Source organism: Gambusia affinis, linkage group LG08 (genome assembly GCF_019740435.1).
Source record: "Gambusia affinis linkage group LG08, SWU_Gaff_1.0, whole genome shotgun sequence".
Lineage (NCBI taxonomy): Eukaryota > Metazoa > Chordata > Actinopteri > Cyprinodontiformes > Poeciliidae > Gambusia > Gambusia affinis.
The window spans coordinates 232,980-250,599 of NC_057875.1; the positions used below are offsets into that span (position 1 = coordinate 232,980).

General features: G+C 42.0%; 3 protein-coding genes across 3 annotated transcripts; all 3 read left to right on the forward strand.

Annotated features, from left to right (window-relative positions):
* Positions 1 to 1,284: 1,284 nt before the first annotated feature.
* On the forward strand, positions 1,285 to 2,366 carry anapc13 (anaphase promoting complex subunit 13). The gene is made up of 2 exons (XM_044123842.1): positions 1,285 to 1,534; positions 2,165 to 2,366. Exons 1-2 carry the CDS (start codon positions 1,436 to 1,438, stop codon positions 2,288 to 2,290), a joined length of 225 nt encoding a protein of 74 aa, XP_043979777.1. The 5' UTR covers positions 1,285 to 1,435; the 3' UTR covers positions 2,291 to 2,366.
* A 3,968-nt stretch (positions 2,367 to 6,334) lies between these two features.
* Positions 6,335 to 6,968, forward strand: mt2 (metallothionein 2). The gene is made up of 3 exons (XM_044123843.1): positions 6,335 to 6,488; positions 6,565 to 6,630; positions 6,770 to 6,968. The coding sequence occupies exons 1-3, from the start codon at positions 6,464 to 6,466 to the stop codon at positions 6,859 to 6,861; spliced, it is 183 nt and encodes a 60-aa protein (XP_043979778.1). The 5' UTR covers positions 6,335 to 6,463; the 3' UTR covers positions 6,862 to 6,968.
* A 6,525-nt stretch (positions 6,969 to 13,493) lies between these two features.
* Positions 13,494 to 15,436, forward strand: steep1 (STING1 ER exit protein 1). The gene has a single exon (XM_044123833.1). The coding sequence runs from the start codon at positions 13,591 to 13,593 to the stop codon at positions 14,266 to 14,268; it is 678 nt and encodes a 225-aa protein (XP_043979768.1). The 5' UTR covers positions 13,494 to 13,590; the 3' UTR covers positions 14,269 to 15,436.
* Positions 15,437 to 17,620: the final 2,184 nt, after the last annotated feature.

Here is a 17,620-nt window from a genome sequence, read left to right on the forward strand (position 1 = left end):
GAAGCTCAGTCATCCAGGAGGGACTCAGAGTAGAGCTGCTGCTCCTTCACATCGAGACAGGTCGCCAGCCCGACCCGACCCTGGATAAGCGACCCGGGCCGTCTATTGGAATCTTCTGTCAAAACAACTTCTCAACATAGTTTTGCAAACAGTCAAATTTTGTTTCATTTAGTTGTTGGAATAAAAGCAGAAATATGTAACAAAATCTACCTTAATAGATCTATAAAAAAACTGGATGTATTGAGATGAAAAATAAATAGTACACACTTCTCCTGCAGAACATGACAAAAGGGGAGGGGCTAAGGGACAAACAATTCAAGACAATACCACAGAAGAAGAAATAAAAAGGAGGGGCTGTGTAATTATAACAAAAGGGAAATATAACCAGGTTACACCTGCCTGATTCCTCTTGACATAGAGAAACTAGGTGTCAAGCTCGTTCCCATGGAAACGGAGCTACTTATATCGATATATAATAATCTGATTATGTTACAAATTTTTTCCCCGAAGCCAAAATATTTTAAGGTTTTTGTTAGAAAGCAGTGTTCCAGTGAGTCAAAAGCCTCAAAGAAATCCAGGAATAAAATAAAACCGTCACTGTCAATAAAGCTATGATAATCAATCATATCAAAAATCAGTTTAGTGTGATGATGGATATTTCTTCCCTTTAAAAACGCTGATTGGCATTCATTAATAATCATAATAATCCACTGTTTAAGCGATTAGCATAAACAAGAGCTAATATTTTGTAATCTGTACATAAAAGAGTGATGGGTCTCCAACTGTCTAGTGATAAAGGATCTTTGTTTTGGGGGATCAGAGTAATCAGAGCTCATTTCATGGTGGGGGAAAGATTATTGTTTAAAATGCATCCAGCTGGGCCTCAATAATAGTTTTTGATTTTTCTCTTACAATTAATGAAAACGGGACAAGAAAATTTTTTGATTTTTAACAAAACATTTATTTACAATTATGAAAATGCACAAAATACAATTAAAAAACACAAGGTATCACATCAGAACAAGTTTAACAATAATTAAATAAGGTGCTTGTTAAATTTCAATTTTTCTTGAGTCGATATATTGCACAATATCCCATTAAAACCCCATAACTGCATGAAATGTTGCTCGTTCCCAGTGGCTCTGTGGAAACAAAACTCTAATCTCAACCTGGCCTTAATATTGACCTTCCACAGAGCCACGGCATCAAGTTGAGGTCCAGTCTGGAGTCTGTCTCTGCGAGATAAATACATTTCTAAGAAGAAGAAGATTTACCCTCCAGACCAAAAGGGGCGGTAGAGCTCCAATCAGCAGGCTGCCAGCCGCCATTACACCAGAAGAAGAAGCTACAGGCTACAACAGTGAAGCCCCGCTGCTCTCTGGACTTTTAGTGGGACTTTATCGGAACCGGTTGTGGATGCGGTTCTGGACCCGGGATGGACAGTGAGATCCAGCGGGACGGCAGAGTCCTGGACCTGACCGACGACGCGTGGAGGGAGGACCGGCTGCCCTACGAGGACGTCTCCATCCCTCTGGTACGGGCTGCTGGTTCCGGTCCAGACTACCAAACCCAGGGCGACGGCACTGTTATTATTACTGATTGATTAGCAGAACATTTTGACCACCTGGTGAATGATACTTCAGGTTCTCTTCAGAGAACAGGTGTTGTGGGACATTCTGCCCCCCTGTGTCGGGAGCGCGAACCGCAACCAGAGAGGATCCGTTCATTTCCTCTGATCCATTTCTCGGTAAAACAACTCAAATAATTATGTCAAAGTTAGTCCAGTTGTTGCTCCTCCGGTAAACGGAACCGATTTCAGTGAAACCAGAAGTCTGACGTCAGTCCAGGTGAGAACAGGTGGGCGTGTTTTGATTAGGTGTATGTAAACTTGTGGTTTCAACTGTAAATTTTGCCTCTGGTTCTATAAGTGTTGTTAACCTGCAAAACATTAAAACCAGTTTCTATCATGTAGATTTCCAAGACACTGAGATAAAGTCAGACGCCCCAAAGCTTTTAGGGCGTCCCGATTCTGACCCGATTCCGATCCAGAAAGCCTGCGCTCTCATCGATCAGAATATTTTGCTCCTCCAGGGTTACAAAACTTTTGCTAGTAATAATAATATATTCTATTTTTACTTCTTCTGATGGGCGGTTTGTGCTGCAGAGCGAGCTGCCGGAGGCCGAGCAGGACAACGGCGGATCCACAGAGTCGGTGAAAGAGCAGGAGATGAAGTGGACCGACCTGGCCCTGCAGAGCCTGCATGAAAACACACCGAGTTCTGGAAGCTGAGGAGCCGTCCAGAACTGGACCGGGTTCATCTGCTTGCTTTGTAACAACTAATAAATCTAGATGTTGTACATCTTCAGCTGCTGCTTCATGTCCTTCCTGGTTCTAACCACCAGGGGTCACTGTGGGGCGTCCAGCAGGAACGCAGACAGTCGGACGTTTTCACGCATAGTGACGTCATTCAGGCTGAAAAACACAAACTGATTCTGATCCGATGGAAAAAAATCAATGTCTGATCCGATGGCAGCGGTTGAATCGGGTTCTGACCTGGTCAGCTCAGAGGTCAGAGGTCGGCTCACCATCTTTGAGGGACTATCTCCATCGGTTCTGTTGAAACCAACAAGCAGCAGCAGTTACTAACACAGAAACCCAAAGTAATCAGTAAATGCGGTTCGGTGGAGCGCTGCTGAGAATAAGGATTAATCAATTTCTTTATTAATCTGTCCGTTTCCTGTTGGGTCTCTTATTTTAGGCCAACTGAATATTTAAAGTTCCCTCAATAATAAAATTTTTTTAATTCTGGGCTTCTAAGAACCTCAGCAGAACCATGACCTGGACCAGAACCTGAGGCCGATCCAGCAGAGCCACAGCAGGTCCACAAGAACCAGAACTGAGTGACTGTGGCTCAAGAATAGCATTTTATTTGAATTAAAGACTTGTGGGTATCCCGTCAGTCTCCTCTTGATGTTGCTGTTCAGACTTTGGCTGAGCAGCCGAAGTCGAAACGACCGACCTGCGAGGAAATGTTGGCCCAATTGCAGTGAAATCCCCGTTTCTAGGGTTCTGGTCCACACTCTCAGAAAAAGTTAGGACAATTCCAAGGGCCCCTGACCAGCAGGGGGCCCTCCACTATTTAATTTTACTTTTTGTTCATAGAAATAAAATTAAAAATGGGCCCCTGTCAATTACAAAATTCATCTTATTGTGTTTTCTATGATTGTTTTTAGCAGTAAAAATGAAATGTTCCCCCTCCCAGACCAAAATTCTCACATTTGCCCTGAACCCCCTGAATCTGCATGAAAAGGTTCATTCCTGTTTGACGATGTTCAGCAGCAGACAGTGGAAGACAAGATCGACTGTCTGTTACTATGCTAAGAAAATAAGAAGTCAGGTTTTCAAAAAATAGACAGACAGAGAGAGAAAAAGGTAAAAGTGTTAATTTGTAACCCAGTTTTTCTCTGAGGTGGGTAGACTGTGAGCTTATCAACCATTTAGCAGAGTTAGCTTAGCTACGGACTGTTAGCCTCCTTTTCACTAGCATTAAATAAATGAAGGAAAGAAATTAGCAACATATTGATATATTGAACTTTAACAACAGGTGAGTCAGTCAGCAGCAGCTCTAGTCCCTCCTGACCCGTTTTAATTAACAATTAAAGCTGCACTATGTCATTTTATCAAATATATATTTTTACATATTTAAACTGTCATTATGTTGTGACTGTATGGTATGAGAGATAATCTGTTAAAAATCTATTTCCTCTGCTTTCTCCCACTGCTCTCTAGAAACAACCAATCAGAGACAGGAGAGTTTCACTGCTGTCAATCACTATCTCATGGTGCTGCTCATCCCTATGCTGTAGCTAGCGCAGCCTGCTGTAAATGCTCAGTCTAGTTGGCATAGCTACCAATGACAGCAGATAAACATTTTTGCTCTAATGATAATTTGTTTCTCCACCATTAGCACATTTAGCAGTGAGTGAATAAGATTGATTGACAGCGCTAAGACCCTCCTACTGGTTCTGATTGGTTGTTTTGGTCGGAACGTTGCTTTAGCTAGCAATAGCAGCTCAGGTGGAGGAGATTGATTGTTTTCACAGATTATCTGTATCATAACAAACTGTCATGACATGGTGACAGCTTTAACAAATATGGAGAAAACTGATTTTATATTGAAGTTATAAACTGCAGCTGGAATAAAATGCAACTGTATAGCATGTTTTAGAAGTCTGGATTGTGTCATGTGTATTTTGCATGTTGCCTCTGACTGTTGCTGGTGGGGAGAAACATTTCAGAATCTAAAACTAACAGAATAAATGAATCAACCGACTGCAGACTGTAAGAGGACTGTTGGATGTAAAATTCATGAGCAGTAAATATTGTTAATTATCAGTATTGGACTAAAGAAAGCAAGACTTTAGCATTGTGACACTTTTGATGGTTTAGACAGACTCAAAAAATTATAACAGCAGCTCTGTGGGGGGCCCAATTACATTTTTTGTGATGGGGCCCAAGATTCCCAGCAGCGCCCCTGCCTGGAAGCTGCGTCATCACGTGCCTGTCTTATAGATGTGGTCCTGCTCAGGTCACAGTGGCGGCATGTCTGCTGACCCATCTGGAGTCCAGAAATGAAGCCAGCTTTTTGAACTCGATGTCTCTTTTCTGGGCCGGTTCTCTTGCACTTTACCAGAACCGACCTCATGTGATCACACACTGCAGACTGACAAAACTTTAGAAATGAACTGAAACCAACAACAATGGTTCTGCTGGTCCGGGTCAGAACCGAATCTGACTGTAAGATAACACCTAAATCCTGGTATGAAACGGTATCCGGATCGGTTCAGTTTATCAACAGTCCAGAAATTTCCAGAACTTCCTAAGTTTCGTGTTTTTTCAGGTTTGTCATTTTTCTGCTTTTATGCTGAGTCACGGTTCAGTGACTCAGCTTGTTCAGGCGAACAAACACGACCTAGAGTCACCCGAACTGGGACCAGTAAGGGCTCCCCCGGCACAGTGGCGGGTGCAAAACCAGGCGGTGGTGCGTTCATTGGCATAACGGGACGTGGGAATTCTGACAACCTGTGAAAGGATGGAAAGCTGACTGAAACTAAAGAAATATGAGATAAACATGTGGAAACAATAAAAAATATGATCAGTCACACTTATAGAAAACTAAAGATTTATTTATTTAAAATATTTTCCTATTTGGAAAGCAGAAAGATATATTTTTAAAGTACAAACTGTTTGGTTACAACAAACTATATATTTACTGTAAATAAATACATTTAGTTCAGTGTGTCCCAACCCTGCTCCTCCAGACTCTGCCTGCAAGCTTTAGGTGCTTTCGCGCTTCAGTCCAGCTGATTTCAATTGATGACTGATTAACAGGCGTTTGTTGAACTGCAGTCAGTTGAATGAGGCACATTAAAGCAGAGAAACCTCTGAAACATGGAGGGCAGTGTGCCTGGAGGACCAGGGCTGGGACACACTGGATTAGACAGAATAATAAGACGCGCACAGATCTGAATGAGTGGATTCCCACGTCTCGTTTGCGCTCGACGCTTTCTGGTGGTTCCGTTTCCCACAACACACGGTCCGTAAACGCAGCACGGAACAATGGGCTGTTTGCAGCCGAGACAGTTGACGCTGGTCCGCGCCGTGTGCAGTGCCGCAGACACACGATGACACGCATATTAGGCTCGTTTTGACTAAAATATGAACTTTATATGAGATTTAAAAACCTGCGATGGACTGGCGACCTGTCCAGGTGAAGCAGCACCTGGTGACCCCGCTGGGGGTCAGAGAGGAGGGCGATGGATGATGGACATTTAAAATACCTTTATTATGTTTTCATTCAATTTTACAAATAAAAAGTTTAAATTGGAGGAAAAAACAAAAAGATTTATTTTAGCTCAAATTAAATATCTGAAGAGTTTTATTAATGTTCACAATAAAGCAACAGGAAACTCTTCATAGAGAGATGCATGCTGGGACGTCAACAGTTCCAAAAGCCTCCAGATGGTTTTTGTTGTTGTTTTCACAGTAAAATCCTAATAATAATAATAATAATAATAATAATAATAATAATAATAATAATAATAATAATAATAATAATAATAATAATAATAATAATAATAATAATGGCATTATTATTATAGTATAAACACTCTCCTCATGTGAAGAACTCCACGGTTCTGCTGGTTCGGATCAGAACCGGGACACTCGGTGCTGTTATGTAACGTTCAGGGACCAAGCTGTCCTCTCATCAGGGACATGTGTCTCCGTCCCCGCCGCTGGCGCCATCACGTCCCCCACCGTGTGCAGAGCGCTCTGCGCGTGCGCAGTGCGTGTGTTTGCGCCCGGCTCGGCTGGCTGCGCTGCGCTATAAAAGAAGCGCCTCCAACCCGGAGCCGCATCAGCTGATCCACCTCTGCAGACCCGCACCGCCTCCGCTCAGACATGGATCCCTGCGACTGCGCCAAGAGTGAGTATCTGGGTCTGGTTCTGGTTCCGGTTCCGTTTCTGTAGTTTGGAGGCTGATCTGGTTTTCTGTCCTTCAGCTGGAAAATGTAACTGCGGAGATTCTTGCACCTGCGCGAGCTGCTCCTGCAAATCCTGCAAGAAAAGTAAGAACATCTTCATCTTCCACTCTCCAGCTGCTTTTAGCTGGAAGCTCCAGTTTCCCTCAGTGATGCTCGAACTGGTAGAACTGGTAGACCTGGCGTCCAGCTGCTGGTCCTGATCTTTGCTGCTCTTTGCTTGCAGGCTGCTGCTCTTGCTGCCCATCAGGCTGCAGTAAATGCGCCTCTGGCTGCGTGTGCAAAGGGAAGACCTGCGACAAGGGCTGCTGTCAGTGAGGAGCCTCCCCCTCCCCCACCTGCTGCTGAGGAGAAAAGTCTTTCTTTGTTTCCATGGTGTAGAAAATGTTTTGTACTCCTCTTGAAATAAAGATGTGTCAGTATTGTGACGTTTTCCCTGGTTAGTTTCTTCGTACTGAGCTGGAAATGTTGCAAGGTACTCCAGCCTTGATCTCCTGGTCTGAGGTCCTTAAGGGTGGACTGGTGTCAAACTGGAACAGAGCCCAGAACCAGTAACCCAGAGCCCAGTCTGACCTGCTTGGCCTGGAGAAAAACGGTCCAGTCCTGATGATCCGCTCGCTGCTCCGACACATTCATGACCTGATCCAGGAAACACTGCCAGTTAGCTGGCTGAAAAGCAACTTGAAACCTGGGTAACTGTTCTGAAAGGGTTAAAATGGGAACTGTGGGCAGAAAACTCAACACACGTCAGCTAATGTAAATGTCTGAGAAATTATAACTGACCAAAAAATGGTAATGGAAAGGCTGCTGTTTTGAAAGAAATTCAACATGATACCAGTACTTCCAGTAGGTCTTGCGGTAACAGGGATGAAGTCCAGTTACCATAAATACAGTGTCATGAATTTTGGATCTTAAAGTTCAGCTGCTGTATGAAGAAGATGTCTGACTTTGACTGTTAACTGGCAGTTCAAAGTGCAGTAAAGAAAACTACAAATTCATGGAACCAAAAGCAGAAATATTACTGATGTAAACAGCACAGCTTAGCAATATGGGATTATTACTATTTGGCCAGAACCACATATATTTTTGGCACAAAAGTTAAGTTGCTCCAGTGGAGCACCACTGCCCCCTGCTGGCCTGGACGTCCAAAGCAGCAGCTTAATTTGCTTCTGCCTTGGACCGGCTCTGTCAGGTTCTTATGCTTTGATGCAGGACTGGAATGAAGGAAAAGCTGGTTGGAACAGCTTAACGGTTGAAATGATTGGATGTGATTGTAAAAATTCGGCTGAAAGCTGAATTCACAATACACTCAAGGGGGAAATCTGTCACAGGAATCAGGTAAAATATGCCACACCTTTAATCTGATAAAAATAAATACTCAACCACTCAAACACTGAATTTGTCGATCTTCTGCAACAATGATTTATTCAAAAAAGAATTATTATACTACGAAATAATAATAGTTATCATGATAAAGAGATCAATAACCAAAATCCCTCAACAATAATTATGGTTACTCAGTTCGAATCAGCAAACAAAAAAAACCCTCAATAATTAAGAGTCCGAAATTTTCTGTTCCTTTTCCCAAAGAGATTATTGTCCACACCAGAGTTCCTTATCCTGAAAAATAAACAAAGTCCTGGAAATATTCCCCCCGTTTTATTCCAAAGTCCCGATCCAAAAGGGAAAAATCCAAACGTCAAAAACCCCTCCAAAAAATGGAAAAACAAAAAGAGTGGTACCACCAAAAATCCCCAAAAAGAAAAGTAAAGTCCAGATCTCACCGGGAACGTCTTTCTTTCCCCTCGGTGGCGTCCTCTCGCACTGGCGGCGTCTTCTTGCCCCGGGCGGCGTTTCTTGGGTGCAAACTCCGATCCAGTTCCTGAAATATGATCTGCGGCGCTGGGCGAACTTTTGATCGTTATTTAATGTCTTTCCTTTGATTTTTACAAGTTCTAAACGTTCATACGAGTCAAAGCTCCCGCTGCACAGATCTAACGGCGAGCGTCTTTCTCTCCGGTTGCGCCTCCCGCGCCGTCGCCCACGCCCCTTTTTAAATCACTAATTACACACACACACACACACACCTGAAAACTTCATGATCCACCCAAATCAGTTACAAACAGTGGAAATTCGAAATATTTTTTAACAATTAAAGCACCGAAACTGTTCTACAGAACAGTTTAATACGTTTACTTTTTAGCGTATTTATTCATGAAAAACAAACATAGTGGTTATGTTACACCATCACATGACCTCATTCCAGCGTCCCAAATCTCTGGTTCAAGAAGACGTGTGTCACTCCAAAACTTCCCCGGTCTGATTCAGCTGCATATAGATGTTAGAGCGCCCCTTAGCGGCCGGATTGGGGGTCTTGAGGCAGAGAAACGGTGCAGACTCACCACCAACATTTAACACAGACAATCCTGCTTACAATGGCCTACGGCGGGGGTCGGCGACCCGCGGCTCTTTAGCGCCGCCCTAGTGGCTCTCTGGAGTTTTTCCAAAGATGGTGGAAAATGGAAAAAGGTGGGGGTGCGAAATATATTTTTGTTTTTAATATGGTTACTGTAGGATGACAAACATGACAAAATCATTTTTAACGTTTGCTATGCTATAAAAATGTGTAGAATAAATATTAAATTTCAACATTTCTGTCAACGAAGATTTGCGTCATAGCCTGTGACGTTTCTTCCAGCTGGGCAGGGCGCGAGGCAGGTGGTAAACAAACCAACAGGTGTGTGGTGGTCCATGGAGACCAAAGGGGAAAAAAGAAACAGCCAAGGAGAGATTCTACAGTTCTTGGACCGAATCATTTTCAATCAATCAATCAATCAATCAAATTTTATTAGTAGCACATTTCAGCATCAAGGCATTTCAAAGAGCTTTACATCAAATCAAACACAAAACATAATGCAACATGGAATCAACAATAAAAACAGAACATCAAGTCAGGTTTCGTCAATAAATTTGCAATTGATTACGTTTCAAATAAAACTCTAAACAAGTGGGTTTTTAGTCCAGATTTAAAGGAAGTCAGTGTTTCAGCTCTTTTACAGTTTTCTGGAAGTTTGTTCCAGATTTGTGGTGCATAGATGCTAAATGCTGCTTCTCCTTGTTTGGTTCTGGTTCTGGGGATACAGAACAGAACCAGAACCAGAAGACCTGAGAGGTTCTGGAAGGTTGATACAACAGCAGCAGATCTTTAATGTATTGTGGTGCTAAACCATTCAGTGATTTATAAACTAACAACAGTATTTTAAAGTCTATTCTTTGAGCTACAGGGAGCCAGTGGAGAGACTTTAAAACTGGTGTTATGTGCTCTATCTTCCTGGTTTTGTGAGAACACGAGCAGCAGCATTCTGGATCAGCTGCAGCTGTTTGATTGATTTGTTGGACAGACCTGTGAAGACGCCGTTACAATAATCAATACGACTGAAGATAAACGCATGGATGAGTTTCTCTAGATCTGGCTGAGACATTAGTCCTTTAATCCTGGAAATGTTCTTCAGGTGATAGAAGGTCGTCTTTGTAACTGTCTTTATGTGACTCTGAATGTTCAAGTCAGAGTTCATCACTGCTCCCAGGTTTCGGGCTGATCGCTGGTTTTTAGTTGTAATAACTGAAGCTGTGCACTGACTCTAGATCTATAACTCTAGATCCTCTTTAGGTCCAAAAATAATAACTTCAGTTTTGTTTTTGTTCAGCTGAGGAAGTTTTGGCACATCCACACATTTATCTGTTCTAAGCATCTGTTCAGTGATTGGATGGGGTCAAAGGTCACCTGGTGACATCATAATGTAGAGCTGTGTGTCATCTGCATAGTTATGGTAGCTAATATTATTTCCTGTTATAACCTGAGCCAGTGGGAGCATATAGATATTGAATAAGAGGGTCCTAGGATTGAACCTTGGGGTACCCCACATGTGACCTTTGACCTCTTTGATGAGAAGTTTCCAATTGAAACAAAGAAATCCCTGTTCTATAAGATTCATGTCATTTTTTTGATGTCATAAAAATGACATCAAAGTTCATTCATTGCCAAAGCGTAAGTATTACCTGAATGTTTGCTCTGCAGCGAGAAGTTGTCAAATTGCAAAAAGAGTAAAAAGAGTACCGCACTTTCCGGAGCGCATCTTACTATAAGCTGAACCTACAATTTCTTTTAAAAATAACTGGAAACATACATACATAAGTAACACCGTGCTATAAACTGCATGTTTAAAAACGTGTGGATGAAGTATCGGCTTATAGTCTGAAAAATCCGGTCATATGGAAAGACATTTCCAGGAAAGGTATGTTAGCTATGCTAGCTATGTTAGCTATGCTAGCTATGTTAGCTATGCTAGCTATGTTAGCTATGTTAGCTATGCTAGCTATGTTAGCTATGCTGGCTATGTTAGCTATGCTAGCTATGTTAGCTATGCTAGCTATGTTAGCTATGCTAGCTATGTTAGCTATGCTAGCTATGTTAGCTATGCTAGCTATGTTAGCTATGCTAGCTATAGGGTTAGGGTTAGGGTTAGCTATGCTAGCTATGTTAGCTACTGCGTCAAGATTTAAGTTCCATTTTACAAGCTCGGTGTTGAGCAGCTGTCCAGTGATGTCCGTGAACAGAAATGACTTTAAACACTAAGAACACGGTCCTGCCACAGACACGCATATTTAGTAACAAAGTGGTTGTTTTCATAAACTGCTTAGTGATTTTTGTCAGGATATATTCAGAATGACACTTAGTGATATTATTGTTTTGTTGCTCTGGATGGTTGTGTGTCAGAAGAGAAGAGGAAGCTGCTGTTTTATCTTTGCTCTGACCTGCTTGGCATTTTCACAGAAATCAAACTTAAACTGTATTAATTTCATTTTAAATTCTTTTCCTTTTCAAAAGGCTGCTGTTTTATTTTAGACCTGCAGGTTGCGTTTCATTGCTCTCAGTTTGTTTCCCAGATTAAAGGCACGTTGATCACGTTCCGTTTTGTTGTTGGGTCATCACATATTTAACGGTGATTATTTATAAAGAGATCGTCATCATGCAAACTGAATTTTGGAGCAGATTTTCAAGGTTCCAAAAGGAAATAATGACCCTGTTTCCCTGTCGAACTTCATAATAAAAATGACATAAAAAATCTGATTTCCTTATTGCATTTCTTTAATTTGAACAATGTAATGAAACATAATACATTAATATTGTAACTGAAGGTAAACTTAAAGCACCATGTACAACAGAGTCACGTGCTGCGTCATTCCGTCCTGCAGGGAAAATAAACATTTAATCTTGAATGGCAATTATTTATACACTTAGTCATTTTGACAATAGGCTAACATAGCTAATACAAACACTTAAAGCCTGTTTTGGCTTCATTATAAACCTTATATAAGGCTTTTAATTTTAATTTCTTTTTGGTCCAAAATGGCTCTTTCAACATGTTGTGTTGCTGATCCCTGGCTTAGAGCCTCAGCAGCAACCACCATGCAATGTGGCCAACATGCAGCCTTTTATAGTCCCTGGCTGCTCCAATTAACAAACCCACCAAGAAAATGGGGTAAAACAAAATACATACACACAAACAAACTTGGCAAAAACAACCAAATTGTCAGAATAATATATGTTAGCAAATACTATTAATTTTTAAGCACACATTTCATTTCTAAAAAGGTATTTCTATAAATATAAATCCAACATTAAACTTCTAAAATGCGTAGTTCTATTGCCCCTCCATCTATGTTGGTCTCTTCTGGAACCTGTAAAAGGCGCTCACTGCCCCGGGGAATCTTTTATCCTGAACACCCTGCAGAGGAAGAGACAGAGGTAAACCCCCAAACATCTTAGTGCATCTCAAACAGTCACTATACTTACTTTGTTTGTTTTATTTTGACAGGAGGGGCTGCAGTTGGTAGAGCTGTTGCCTTGCAGCAAGAAGGTCCTGGGTTCGATTCCCGGCCCGGGGTCTTTCTGCATGGAGTTTGCATGTTCTCCCTGTGCATGGTGGGTTCTCTCCAGGTTCTCCGGCTTCCTCCCACAGTCCAAAAACATGACTGTCAGGTTAATTGGTTTCTCTAAATTCTCCCTAGGTGTGAGTGTGTGTGTGAATGGTTGTGTGTCTCTGTGTTGCCCTGCGACAGACTGGTGACCTGTCCAGGGTGACCCCGTGACCCCGCCTCTCGCCTGGAACGTAGCTGGAGAGGAACCAGCAACCCTCCTGACCCCATTAGGGACGAGGGAAACAGAAAATGGATGGATGGATTTTGACACCATCAGTTCCAGCTGAGATGCCACAATCAATAAAATACTTCAATCTGTTTGTACTTGTTTCTTTTATCATTCAACACACATTTTAAGTGTTTCCAGCTAAATAATGAAAACCTTCATTACAATAGAAGACATAGACTTTAAAGATAAAAAAAAAATTACCACTTCTCTCTTAGTTTTATAGAGGAGATTACCAGGTCTGGTTAAATGGCATAAAGTATATTCTTAAAGGTTTTAGACCAGATAAAAAATTTTAAATTAGAACTTTTCTTCTAAAGTATTCTGTGTCAGATCTAGTCCACTAATCCTTTTATACAGACTAAATTTAGATGTGAACCTGCTGGATGCTCATTCTGTCATGAAGAGGAATTAGATGATATTTTCTTCCAGTGTCACTGAAGACTTGGAGCAATATGTGGGATATTAATAATGTAGTTTTTACTGGGAAAGTTTTTTAATAAATGCATATTTTTTAAAATAGTTCATCCAAATGTATATAACTGGGAAAGAATCCTAAAATGTTTTTGTAAATCTCTATATTTGGATAAAAGTAAATCTGCTCAACAGCTTCACTTATTATTTGATTAACTTAGTTTAGATAGAAACTTGTATGCATTTAAACTGTAAAACCCAAATATTACTTTGCAATAATATTGCTGCCTAAACTGTTTTCTACGCGGAACTAAAGTCAGGACGCTGGTTTCCTTCAGGAGCGGCGGAAGTGGCGAGCACCGGAAGCAGAGAGTCGTTTCCTCCATAACACCGCTGCTGCTTTGGGGTCCTGGCGGCCTGACAAAATGCCTAAAGTGGTCTCCAGGAGCGTGGTGTGCTCCGACACTCGGGACCGGGAGGAGTACGACGACGGCGAGAAGCCGCTCCACGTCTACTACTGCCTCTGCGGCCAGATGGTTCTGGTTCTGGACTGCCAGCTGGAGAAGCTGCCCATGCGGCCCCGGGACCGGGCCAGGGTCATAGACGCCGCCAAACACGCACATAAGTTCTGCAACGTGGAGGAAGAGGAGCAGGCCTTCATCAAGAGGGCGGAGGGCATCGAGCGGCAGCACCGCAAGAAGTGCGGGAAGTGCGGGCTTCTGCTGTTCTACCAGCATCAGAACAAGAACAGCCCGGCCACCTTCATCGTGGACGGAGCCGTGGTGAAGTTCGGCCAGGGCTTCGGCAACACCAGCGTGTACAGCCAGAAGCCGCCGGAGGCCCCCAAGAAGGTCCGGGTGATGATGACCAAGCGGACCAAAGACATGGGCAAGTTCAGCTCCGTCACCGTGTCCACCATCGACGAGGAGGAGGAGGAGATCGAGGCCCGGGAGGTGGCCGACTCCTACGCCCAGAACGCCAAGGTGATCGAGAAGCAGCTGGAGAGGAAGGGCATGAGCAAGAGGAGGCTGCAGGAGCTGGCCGAGCTGGAGGCCAAGAAGGCCAAGATGAAGGGCACGCTGATCGACAACCAGTTCAAGTAGGATTAGGGGGAGAACGGGGAGGTTTCACTGGGGGTCTACTAAGCCTGGATGTGATGGTGATGATGGTGATGGACTCTTGCAGAACAGCCTCACACTCTGAAACCTGCTGCCATGCGTTTGATGAAAGGGGGGAATTGGGATGGTTTTGGATTTCTGACCAACTGTTGCTTCACTAGTTTTTGTTTTGTACAATAAAGTTAATTTTAAAAACTTGCTGTTTTTCCTGAAGCAGATGGCGGTTCTGGTCGGGGATCTGAGTCAGCAGAACCTCTGTGGGACGTAAACAATGCTGTACCTAATAAAGTGGCCCCTGAGCATGCAGAGGGTAGAATCGATTCTGTTGGTTTCAGAACTGATGCTGTTGATTTAGCATCAAAGGCATTTTAGGAAATGTTTCACAACAAGAAAAATGTCATCAAAAGTCAGACTGTCGAGAAACGAGATGATGCGAGGTCAAAGGTCGTGCTGCTCAACAGGAAGTTCTGCCTGCTTTCTTCAGGTTTGGACCAACTGGAGACCATCAGGAGAAAAATGTGAGAGAAAACTGGACCAGAGGAGAATAATGCAGGCACAGCCATCTGACCTTTGACCTTGGAAATAAAGAAGAGAGCACTGGAAGGTCCGATGAGCCTGAAGCCGTCACAGGACGCTAACCAGGCGGCGCTTCCTCAAGTGTTCAGTTTTCCAGAACCAGAACCGTCTTTATTGGGCTAAAAGATGAAGAGTCCGCTCTGCAGAGCCTCATTAGGTCAGAACCTTCCAGAATCAGCTGCAGCTCAGGCAAACTGGATGGAGAACGTCAGTCTGTTAGATTTAGGGCTGGACTTTGACTAGGCCGTTCCAACCCATGCTGTGATCAAGACCATTCTATTATATCTCTGGTTCTCCTACTGGAAGCTGAACTTTGACCCCGGCCTCAGCTGCCTGCTGAAAAGAAAGTAGAAAATGTTCAACTTTATATGTGACCTTTATGTGCAGCACACAGTGCAAAACATAAAACGCTCTTTAATAAAGAAATGGTTGGAGAATGAACAGTATGTAGTCTGATGGAAAAAATGGTGACTTTTTATTAAAAAAGCGCATTAATATGAACAAGAGAGCATTGGTACTCACTATAAAGCCAGAACCAACGCTGAACCCAAACAAAACAAACAGGAAAAATGACCCAATTTCAACTACTCAATTATAAAACCCTAGAGGAAGTCAAAAGTCAACTCAGCTCCAGTTCCTGCTGTCTGGATGTTCTAGATCTATAACTCTAGAACATTTCTTTAAGAAAGTCCTGCCTGTTGTTGCTACTGATCTGATCCAAATAGTAAATTCATTCCTCTCATCAGGCGTTTTCCCCCAGGTTTTGAAAACAGCAGTAATCAAACCACTGATAAAAAGAACAATCTAGACAAATCACTACTGCAGAATTACAGGCCGACCTCTGACCTCTGACCTCTGATTCATCAGTAAAGTTACTGAAAAGCTGTTTAAACAGTTAAATAGCTTCCTAACAATAACCAACAGCTTTGACTCCTTCCAGTCTGGTTTCCATGGTTACCACAGCACAGAGACTGGCCTAGTCAAAGTGTTCAATGACATCCATATAAATACAGACTGTGGGAGAACCACAGTGCTGGTTCTGGTTCTGTTGGACCTCAGTGTTGACCAGGACATTTTACTGAATGGACTGGAGAGTTGGGTCGGACTCTCCGGTCCAGAGATTAACTGGTTTGAATCTTACATAAAGAACAGGGATTTCTTTGTTTCAATTGGAAACTTCTCATCAAAGAGGTCAAAGGTCACATGTGGGGTACCCCAAGGTTCAATCCTAGGACCCTCTTATTCAATATCTATATGCTCCCACTAGCTCAGGTTATAACAGGAAATAATATCAGCTACCATAACTATGCAGATGACACACAGCTCTACATTATGATGTCACCAGGTGACCTTTGACCCCATCCAATCACTGAACAGATGCTTAGAACAGATAAATGTGTGGATGTGACAAAACTTTCTCCACCTGAACAAAAACAAAACTGAAGTTATTATTTTTGGACCTAAAGAGGAACAATCTAGAGTTATAGATCTAGAGTTATAGATCTAGAGTTATAGATCTAGAGTTACAGATCTAGAGTCAGTGCACAGCTTCAGTTATTACAACTAAAAACCAGCGATCAGCCTGAAACCTGGGAGTAGTGATGGACGTGAACCTTCAGAGCCACATAAAGACAGTTACAAAGTCGGCCTTCTATCACCTGAAGAACATTTCCAGGATTAAAGGACTAATGTCTCAGCCAGATCTACAGAAACTCATCCATGCATTTATCTTCAGTCGTATTGATTATTGTAACGGCGTCTTCACAGGTCTGTCCAACAAATCAATCAAACAGCTGCAGCTGATCCAGAATGCTGCTGCTGGAGTTCTGACTAAAACCAGGAAGATAGAGCACATAACACCAGTTTTAAAGTCTCTCCACTGGCTCCCTGTAGCTCAAAGAATAGACTTTAAAATACTGTTGTTAGTTTATAAATCACTGAATGGTTTAGCACCACAATACACTAAAGATCTGCTGCTGTTGTATCAACCTTCCAGAACCTCTCAGGTTCTGGTTCTGGTTCTGTTCTGTATCCCCAGAACCAGAACCAAACGAGGAGAAGCAGCATTCAGCATCTATGCACCACAAATCTGGAACAAACTTCCAGAAAACTGTAAAACAGCTGAAACACTGACTTCCTTTAAATCTCAACTAAAAACCCACATGTTTAGGATTTTATTTGAAACATAATTACAAATTTATTGACGGAATCTGACTTAATGTTCTGTTTTGATTATTGATTCTATGTTGCATTGTGTTTCTGTGTTTGATTTGTGTGTTTGAAATGCCTTGATGCTGAAATGTTCTATACTAATAAAATTTGATTGATTGATTGATTGATTGATTGATTGATTGATAAAAGCCTTTCCTCCATAACATTTTCACAGTTTTCCTAAATGAACTATCTTTGATTATCAATATAATTGCTTTATCGAGAGAAAATGTAAAAATACATTCATAGGAAACACTAACTTCACAATTTGTAAATCATGTTTATAAATTATATTTGAAGAAAATCAGAACCAATTATCATTTTCTTACGAAAAATGAATAACATTTTTTATTAAAATTTTTGTTTTAAGTTTGACCTTTTAGTGACTTTTTGCAATAGAAACCCAGCATAAATATCTCTCCCTGTGTGTTTTGTGACTCTGTAAACTCAGACAACTCCTTTTTTATTGCAATGTTATTAATGTTTTTGGAAGGGTTTTCAAAATTGGATTTTGCATCGAAAATCTGTTCCACTTTTAAGTTTTGATGTG